Here is a 9478-nt window from a genome sequence, read left to right as displayed (position 1 = left end):
CGTCCGTCCGTCCGGCAGCAGCAGCAGGAAAGAAATGACAAACTGCAGAGAGTCAAGTGTTGCTGATGCAGGGCCAGCGAGAGATTTACTGTTTACAACCGAGTCCTCAACAGACGCCATCCTTGGAGATGTTCACTGATGACGCAGAGGATCCATAATTTATTTAATTCTGAATCATTCTGCGGACATCAAATAAAAAAAAATAAAAAATAAATAAACTCATAAATAATCCAGCGCAGCCTCGACAAGGCGGTGAGTCAGACTGTCTTCGCCGTTCAGCGGACGCAAGGCGAACGAGTTTGGATTTAAAAATAAATTTACACATGAAAAAGAATGAAAGCTCACCACTGTGGCTGAGAATCAACATCCTCTAAACACTTCTACTGTGAGCGAGCTAAATCTCCGTCTCGTTCTGCAGAGAGTGAACACAAACACGCTCTGAAAAGCTCTTCTCTTCTTGACTGCGCTACAAAATAAACTCCCTCCAGGAACTCTTCAACAGAAGAATTAATACTAATCCTGAACAGGTTTGTTCAAGAATCATTGAAAAGGGACGAATCTGAGCCGAAACCATTTCTAACTGCCAAAAAAAATTATGTTGTGAAGTTTGTTGTGTTTTTTAAGGAATACAGATCAGAGGATCAATAGTACTTTTATGTATGTTTGCTGGATATGAAGGTATGGCTATGATAATGTTAGCTTAGCTTAACATAACGACTAAAAACTGAAGCTAGCATGACTCCAAAGAGAATAACTCAACATGATGGGAAATGTATGAGTTCTTGTTGAATCCTGAATAAGGAAATACCATCACGTATGTTTTTCTGGATATGAACCTACAGCTGCGCAAGATTTAGCCTAGCTTAGCATAGCATAATGACTTAAACAGATAGCGTGAAGGAACAATTGAACATGTTGGAAGATATTTACGTTCTTGTCTGCACCTGATTTAGATGATCAGTAATGCTGTCACATTTATGAACCTACAGCTGTGCAAAGAGTTAGCTTAGCTTAGCATAAAGGCTGAAACAGCAAGCATGAGTCCAAAGAGAATAATTCAATGTGATGGCAAATACTTGTGCTCCTGTTGAAACCTGAAATAGGAGATGAGTAATACTGTCACGTATGTTTTTCTGGAGATGAACCTACAGCGATGCAAGATTTAGCTTGAAAAAAAACATCAGGATTTCAAAAATGTAATACATTTAAGGAATAAATCAACATATTTAGATATATTTATCTTCTTGTTTTTCAAGAACATCAATAACACTTATGTTTGCTGGACATGAAACTACAGCCATGAAACTGTTAGCTTACCATAATGACCGGACACAAGTGGAAACAGCTAGCATGACTCCATCAACCTGGTTAACATGCCGTATCTATCTTGTGTGTGTTTAATCTAATCAAAGATTTTAAATGTAAAAATGACAGGTTAGAAGTTTCCAGTCTTTATGCTAAGCTATGCTAGCATAAAGACTGAATAGGGGGGCTTTTCTTTAAACTAATTACAGGTATTAAATGTCTAAAGTGAAATGAGAGTTTTAGGAACAAAAAACAAAAAAACAAAAAACAAACAGGACTGATTCTGATCACTTCCTCAACATGTTTCACATCTGGATCATGAATCATTTTCTGCCTGTGAATGATTTTTCATCACCATCGCCTACGTGTCTTTGCACAGATGCTGATTCAGCAGCTCAGACAGTAACGTGATTGTCGGCGACCGTGCTGTGAATGGATTCATGCATCGAAGCGTTAAATCCGAACGGTAAATAAGAGAAGACCTCGGAGAAGCCGGTGTTAAAACCCAAAAACACCTCAGAGGCATTCGTTGAGTCTGTAAAGAGGGAGACGCCCTGAATCGTTCAGCTTTATCTTTAATGAAGCCCTCTAACAAAACCTCTACCTGAAACAGAAAGCGTTGAACCTCTTGCTCAACTTGTTTTACGAATAGTTTTCCAACACGAGTCTCAACAACTTTTGAAAAAAAAAATAAAAAAATGTGGCGTCTTTTTGTCTGATTTCATTTCCAGATTCTGCTTTTCAAACTTTTAAAGTCTCACTAAATAATAAAACCTAATGCGGCAGACAGTGATCAATGAGTGGAGTTCTTCCGACCAGCTGGCCTTTAATGATTTACTGGCAGCAGGCCGTGAGACAGTCCAAAGGACAGAGTCTGGACATTTTTAAAATCCAACAAGGGACAGAAGCTGGAGACTGAAGGTCAGAGGCTCATTTCTACAAGTGCAGCTTTGAGGGAGAATAAATAGAAACTCCGACGGACGGATGAAAAGCTTTATTCAGGAGAACAATTCAAGAACATGAACTCCCTTTAGCTAATATGGTTTTAGTCTTAAATGTCAAACTATTAAATCCCCAAAGCATTTCACGTCGTTGTATTTTAATACTGAGAAATTCTTTATCTTGTAATAATTATTAATTTAAACACCGGGTTATGTGCAGAGAGCTGGCCGCCTCAAGCAACCTCAGAGGGAAATGAAATTAAAGCAACTTTCTTTTATTTTTTTTTACCTGCGTCATCCTGTGAAGTCATGCCGTGATTTTTTTTTGTGCACAAAAATGACGTTGAGTTTCTTCAAAGACAAAATAAATAAGAAAGTAAACTCAGCTGATGCTCTGAGGCAATTTTGTCAAAGGTTTCAGGGATCTGCTGGTGTTTCTTCCACATGCGTCTCTGCTTCTCTGGCGTCATACTTTTTAAAATCCAATCATCTTTCGGCCTCGGCGGAGCTTCTGTCACGCTTTGGACCTCCCTCGCTTAATTAAAACCCACCGCACGATCTCAGGATTTCTAACGAGAGGATGCGTGAATTGTTTTATTTACAACCCTGAATTGAAAGAACAGAAGAAGATGAAAATGGAGGTGGAAGAAGAAGAAGAGGATGTAAGAGAAGAAGAAGGAGGAGCGGGAAGGAGGGGGACGAAAAGAGACGAAGAGATGATGGAGTGGGAGAAGGACAAGAGAAAAGGAAGAAGGTGGAGGAGGCAGAAGAGGAAGAAAGAGAAGAAGAATAAAAAATAGGAAGAGAAGAAGGAGTGAGGGAAGGAGGAGAAGAGGAATAAGAAGAGGAAATGGTGGAGAGAGAGGCAGAGGAGGAAGAAATGGAGACAGAGGTGAAGGAAGAGATGGAGAAGAAAAAGAAAGGGGAGGAGGAAGAAAAGAGATGAAGAGCAGATGGAGTGAAATAAGGAAGAGAAAAGGAAGAAGGTGGAGGAGGGAGAAGAGGAAGAAAGAGAAGAAGAAGAAAAAATAGGAAGAGAAGAAGGAGTGAGAGAAGGAGGAGAAGAGGAAGAAGAAGTGATGGGAGAAGAGGAAATGGTGGAGACAGAGGCAGAGGAGGAAGAAAGAGGCAAAGAAGAAGAAGAAGAAAGGGAAGGAGAAAAAAGACATGAAGAGAAGACGGAGTGGGAGAAGGAAGAGAAAAGGAAGAAAGTGGAGGAGGGAGAAGAGGAAGAAATGGAGACAGAGGTGAAGGAAGAGATGGAGAAGAAGAAGAAGAAGAAAGGGGAGGAGGAACAGAAGACGTAGAAGAAGTAGAACAGGAAGGAGGAGAAAAAGTGTATATTTCTCCTCCATTTTTATCTCCAGCCCTGAATTGATAGAGTAGAAGAAGACGACCAAGATGTCTCCACGTCATCCAGGTATAGTTATCAGAGTGACAGTAGTAAATGTTCTGACCTGTGTGTGAGTCCAGGAGGAAGCGTCCGTCCTCGTTCCCGGAGACGATGCGGTAGACGATGGGGTCCGGCCCGCCGCCGTCTCTGGTGAGCGCCGAGACGCTCAGCACCGCCGAGCCGACCACCGCCGACTCCGGGACCTGGGCGGCGTACTCCGAGCTCAGGAAGACGGGCTGGTAGTCGTCCAGGGAGACCACGTCCACCGTCACCGTGGCGACGGAGTACAGGTGACGAGGCAGGCCGCGGTCGGTGGCCTTCACCTTCAGCTCGAAGGTGGGCGGGGTGTCGGGGGTCAGAGGTCGCTCCAGGCGCAGGATCCCCGAAAACTCGTCCAGGGAGAAGTAGCCGCCGTCGCCGGCCAGGAGGGAGTACTTCACCTCCGAGTTTATACCTGCAGCACAAAATAAAAGGACTCAGTAATTACTCTGGATCTAAATTCAAATCTAATCCGTCTTTGTTTGTTGAAGTCACAGATCTTGGCGAGTGACCGCGCGGGACGTGCCGCGGGGCGACACCTGGCTCCCTCGAGGAAAAAAACAAATTAGCCAAGAAGTTGTTGGTGCCATAAAATAAACCGCATCTGGATTTCCACGAGGCGTGTTCGCGATTAAAGGCGAAGACACGTGTCAGGGCACTAAGAGAGAAAAAAAAATGATTCGAAAACAACGTCAACGTTTCTGCTCTACAATCAAGAGATTAGAAAACTGATGTCAGAGAAACTTTTATTGGGAGTGGTTACAGGGACGGGTACTGATTGCGCAGAGGGTTTTTAATTTGAAGGAGCTGCAGAAACATGAGTCTAAGTTTAGTTTAAAAGTCAGAGGTTGCAGGAGGTCGTACAATAAGTCCAAATGGTTCTGAAAAGATGAGTTTTTCTCGTGCGAATCATTCAAACGAAACCAACTCTGGTCTCAGAAGAAGAAAAGGGAGGAGGAGGAAGAGGAAGAAGAGGATGTAAGAAGGACAAAGAAGGAGCAGGAGGAGAATAAGCAGAGAAAGGAGAGGAAGGAGGAGGATTTATTTATTTACTCATTCATTCAAACGAATAAGAAGGTGGAGGAGGAGCAAGAGGAAGAAAGGGAGAAGAAGAGGAAGACGAAGAAATGGAGACAGAGGGGGGAGGAAGAAGGAAAGAGGCGAGGAAGGAGGAGGAGGAGGAGGAGGAGGAGGCCAGAGATGGTTGCTGATGAAACATCCAGCAGATGTAGATAATCACGCTGCTGTTGAGCATTAAAAAGCTTCAGAACACTCCAATATGAGAGAAGAAGATGGAGGAGGAATAAGAAGAAGAAGGAGAAAGAAGGAGAATAAGTAGAGAAAGGAGAGGAAGGAGGAGGATTTATTTATTCATTCTAATAAATAATAAGGTGGAGGAGGAAGAAGAGGATGTAAGAGAAGAACAATGCAAGAAGAGGAAGCCGAAGAAATGGAGACAGAGGCAGGGGAGGAAGAAGAAGGAGACCAGAGATGGTTACTGATGAAACGTCCAGCATAATCCAGATAATCATCTTTTGTACCAGAGGGCTTTTAATTCGAAGGAGCTGCAGAAACATGAGTCTAGAGTTTAGTTTTAAAGTCTGCAGGACGTTGCAGGAGGTCGTACAATAAGTCTAAAGGGTTCTGAAAAGATGAGTTTTTCTCGTGCTAATTATTCAAATGAAACAAACTCTGGTCTCTAAAACCCACAAAGCTCTGCAGCTCCTCACAAACCTCACAGGTTAACGATCACCTTCACCAGAGTCCCTTTTAAAAAGTACTCCAGCAGAAAGCTCCGAGGTCGAGCTGAAACGCTGTGGAGCTGATAGTTTGGGATAATTACACAGGCTAATGGGAGCGCCGCCATTTTAAGGTCAGCGTTTTTTCTTTTTTTAAAGCTTTAACAGGTGGTCCAACTCTGACGAGCCTCGAAGGGAGAAAAACACATTTTTGTTTCAGTGTTTAACAAACTAACTGGTTCAACGTCGGAGACGCGGTTAAAGGCCGAGGTGTTAAACGCTCGGTTTCACCCCCCGTCCTCCTCCACATGCTCGCGTCTTTTATTTTCCTTAGCGTGCCGAACTTTTGATATCTGACATTCGTGAGTCATTGTTGCCTGTGAGAAAGTTGTCAGTGTTGAGAAAGAGGACAAGCCGCTGCATGCAGACGCTGCCTGTCTGACTTTGTCCCGGCGTTAAATAGAAGAAGGTGTGTTTGCCAGCAGCTGCAGCGGGCAGAATCGGCCGCACGTGCGTATTTATCAACCCTGACTGTTTTAGTGTTTAATAGAAATGATCTGGTGTCTGAAAAGCACATCAAACAGTACACTGTCTGTTTCATCCGACTTTACTGTTCCAACACATGAAAAGAAAAAAATCCAGCATCTATCAAAAGGAGAGCAAATAAATAAAACACTGCAGAGGAACACATTTGCACCAAACTGTGTCGGCTCCGTTCAAATCAAAGGAAACTGGTTCAGATTTGTGATCTAAAAATAAACATTAAAACACAGACAGAATATAAAATGTGTGAGAGTTTGTATGAATCACAGGGAATAGAAGAAAACGAGGATAATGACGAGGTAAATGAATCATGCAAGGTTAGTAGTAGTCTCGCTTGGATTAATTAAAAGCATTTATCAGACTACAGGATATTTGTGTCAGATCAGGAGATTACAGAACAAGAAACAACTTCTGAGGATGAAAAAAAAGTGACTTAAGTGGCAAAAACTGCAAAAGATCCCCACAGACCTCCAGGTTAATGTGTTCAAAGCATAGTCTGTATATAAATATGGACTCATTCCGCTCCCACAGTCCCACAGACCGCTTTACAGAGCGGTTGGCATGGCAACTGGTAGTCGGCATTACGTCACATCCTGTTTCCATAGCGTCAAATAATTAACTAAAACGAAACTTATCAGAAAAACATTAACGTGAACTACATAAAATGGCAATAAGTCCAGTTTTAAGTTTTAGTGTTTTAGCTTGGTGCAAGTTCCGCCCACTAGCATGGAGGGGGCGGAGCTTATGACCTATACTGCAGCCAGCCACCAGGGGGAGCTCTACTTGCTTTGACTTCGCTTTAGAGGATCAGTTCTTCCGTCCATCTTTATACAGTCTATGGTTGAAACAAATAAAGGCTGAGTTGGTTTATTAAATTAGGGTTTTAAATTAGGATTAGGGCTCAACAAACAAACCAAGCAGCTACGTCAGTGACCTAAACATGAGGTAAGAAATAAATATTCGACAGAAATAAACACGTTTGCAGCAGTTTTGGTGTGTATAGCTATTTTTGTCCATTCATGATGATTTTGCTACATAATTAAACTGTTTAAGTTATATCAAGTTATATCAACTATACATAGCATAAAAAAAACAACATAAAAATTAAGCAGCACCGTGGAATTCATGAGCACAAGCCGGACTGCAGCTCTGAAATGAAAGCGGCGGCTGTGTTGAGTTTCTCTCCTTTGTTTCGTGGCATTACATTAACTGATGGTTCAAACTACAGCAACGTGCTAACAACAGACGGCTATTCATCTGCTTCGTGGAAGTTATATGAGGACAGGAGATGGATTTAACAGACTGGTGAGAAGTAAAGGTTTCAGTCAGAAGAACTAGAATCTGCAGGGAACATTTTTATGTCAAGTAAAATCTGGAATAAACACATTTATACTCCAAAGGCTTTTATTCAGCTTTCCTTTAGCACTGTTATTTACATTCCTAAAAGCTGGAAAGCCTAAAGCTAAAAAAGACAATATCACCGTGTGAGTTAATGCGTCTGTCGGGGTTAAAACCCAAATAATTACCAAAACATCTGGAATGACACAGAGGAAAGGTATTGAGTGGGAGTTTCAGAGAGCTCAGTCTCTTATTATGTTTGGGATCAGTGCACCACATTATTCAGGTCTGTGCATTAGGGTCTAATGATGTACAAAGGATTTAGGGTTTGTCAAAGCATGCCCTGACCTGAGCGAAACTAAATAATGTTCTCTGTGGTCTCGTTTATGATGCGTTCACTGCACCCTACGTGACATCTGAACGCTCCTTACCTGTGTCGGGGTCTTTGGCGTATATGACGGCGACCGGCGTGCGGACTGTGGTGTTGTCGAACACGGTGACCTCGTAGTGGCTGGACGAGAAGCGGGGAGGGTTGTCGTTCATGTCCTGGACCATGAGCAAGATGTCGGCCTGGCAGGATCGACCGCCGCCGTCCGTCGCCTTCGCCACCAGGTTGAACTCGATCTCCTTCTCGCGGTCCAGCACGGCCAGCGTGAACAGCTCGCCTGGAGAAAGGCATGTCATTATACTGCAGCCTGGGAGCCGGAACAACGTCAGCGAGAGATGCTTTCAGGAGCAATGGGATTCGTATTAATATTTCCGATTCGTTATGAGACCATGGCGGAGTAAATTAGACCCTGGCGGTGCGTCACAGTATTAACGCTGTATGTGAAACCCAGAAGTTGCTCCTGAGTCTCTCCGTTGGGAGCTGACTATGCTCCTGCAAAGATCTTAATCTGCTTCGTCCTCGTACCACAGCTATTTTAAACTGAGTCTCCAGTGTCACAGGTAGCAATGACCTGTTTCAGTCCGGGCCCAGCAGCCTAGAACCAGTCTGATATCTGGGAAGAAATCAGTCGACAGAGAGTACACGAGACAAACGTGTTGTGACAGACGTGAAGTGTGATGGATGTCAACGGGTCGTTCTTGAAAACGGGGAGGGGAGAAGAAGACAATAGAGATGTTTTTGTCTCAGAGAGCAGCCGATGGTATCGTCCCGACTCTGAGGGGCGATGTTTAGACCCCAAACAGACGCCCCGTCTTGTCTTACCTGTCCTGTGCTCGAGATGGAACTTGTCGGCGTCTGGACCGTGGAGGGTGAAGGAGATCTGGCCGTTAGCACCGACGTCCGGGTCCGATGCCGAGACCTTCAGCACGAACATGCCGGGGGGAGAGTTCTCCATCACCACCTCAGTGTAGACCAGCTGGAACCGGGAGGACAATAATCAGGACTCCATTTGTGTAACACTTCTTTACACCTTTTACCTCTACTTAGTGCGATATTTTGTTTTCATGCATCTTACATTTTTTGTATTTGCAACTGTCACATTATGGGAGCAACAGCAACAAAACAGTTTCCTTGAAGGATTAATAAAGTATTCTGATTCTGATTTTAATGCTTAGAGAAGTGACTGAGCTGGAGGTGATGAGAGGAGAAAAGGTCATTTATAACATTTTAGCACTTGTTTTTGAAAAAGCACAAAGAACTGAATCTCAAATCTCAAAAAGCCCTTGACAGGACACAAAACATTTCTCCTAAAATGTGCAGGTCACTTTTCGACAAATGCCATTTAGCTTTCAGGTGTGCGTGAGAAACCAAAGTAAAAGTACAAACCAAACAAATGTAGAGAATATTTCTACTTTATCTGAAAAGTTTTGCAATAAAAAAAAGTTTTTAAACTAAGGAGAAGAAAGTAGAACTGAGTTTTCAAGGAGATCTTTTAAATCTGAGGAAACTATTTAGATTAGATTAGTGTGCGATGATCTGTCAGTTCTACTTCAATATTTATAGCTACTAATAAAGATAAATAAGCTGTTTGTAGATGACAAATTGATACCAGTGCTAGACTTTTCTATTTTGGTGGTTGTGCACTTTCAGAATTTATATTGTCCTGTTTTGGGTGCTGTGGTGGTTTTCTTCTAGACAGGTTAATGGAGGACGGCAGGAGGGATGAATTAATGGTTTTAAATCCCGGGGGTTTACAACAGTCCCGAGGCTCTTAAAAACAAAACAAAAAAAA

General features: G+C 42.9%; 1 protein-coding gene across 2 annotated transcripts in view; it reads right to left on the bottom strand.

The window, feature by feature from the left end:
- fat2 (FAT atypical cadherin 2) overlaps positions 1-9478 on the bottom strand; it is a 109015-nt gene that overhangs the window by 41627 nt on the left and 57910 nt on the right. For both annotated transcript variants that reach the window (XM_084549966.1, XM_084549965.1), the window contains 3 exons: positions 8509-8662; positions 7730-7963; positions 3704-4093 (listed from right to left, as the gene is read on the bottom strand). In XM_084549966.1, the coding sequence (XP_084406092.1) occupies positions 3704-4093; positions 7730-7963; positions 8509-8662 (778 nt within the window). The remainder of the gene's footprint in view (positions 1-3703; positions 4094-7729; positions 7964-8508; positions 8663-9478) is intronic.

This window comes from Chelon labrosus, assembly GCF_963514085.1.
Source record: "Chelon labrosus genome assembly, chromosome: 8".
Lineage (NCBI taxonomy): Eukaryota > Metazoa > Chordata > Actinopteri > Mugiliformes > Mugilidae > Chelon > Chelon labrosus.
Note: the sequence above shows the minus strand (reverse complement) of the source record. Positions and strands in the feature narration are given on the sequence as shown.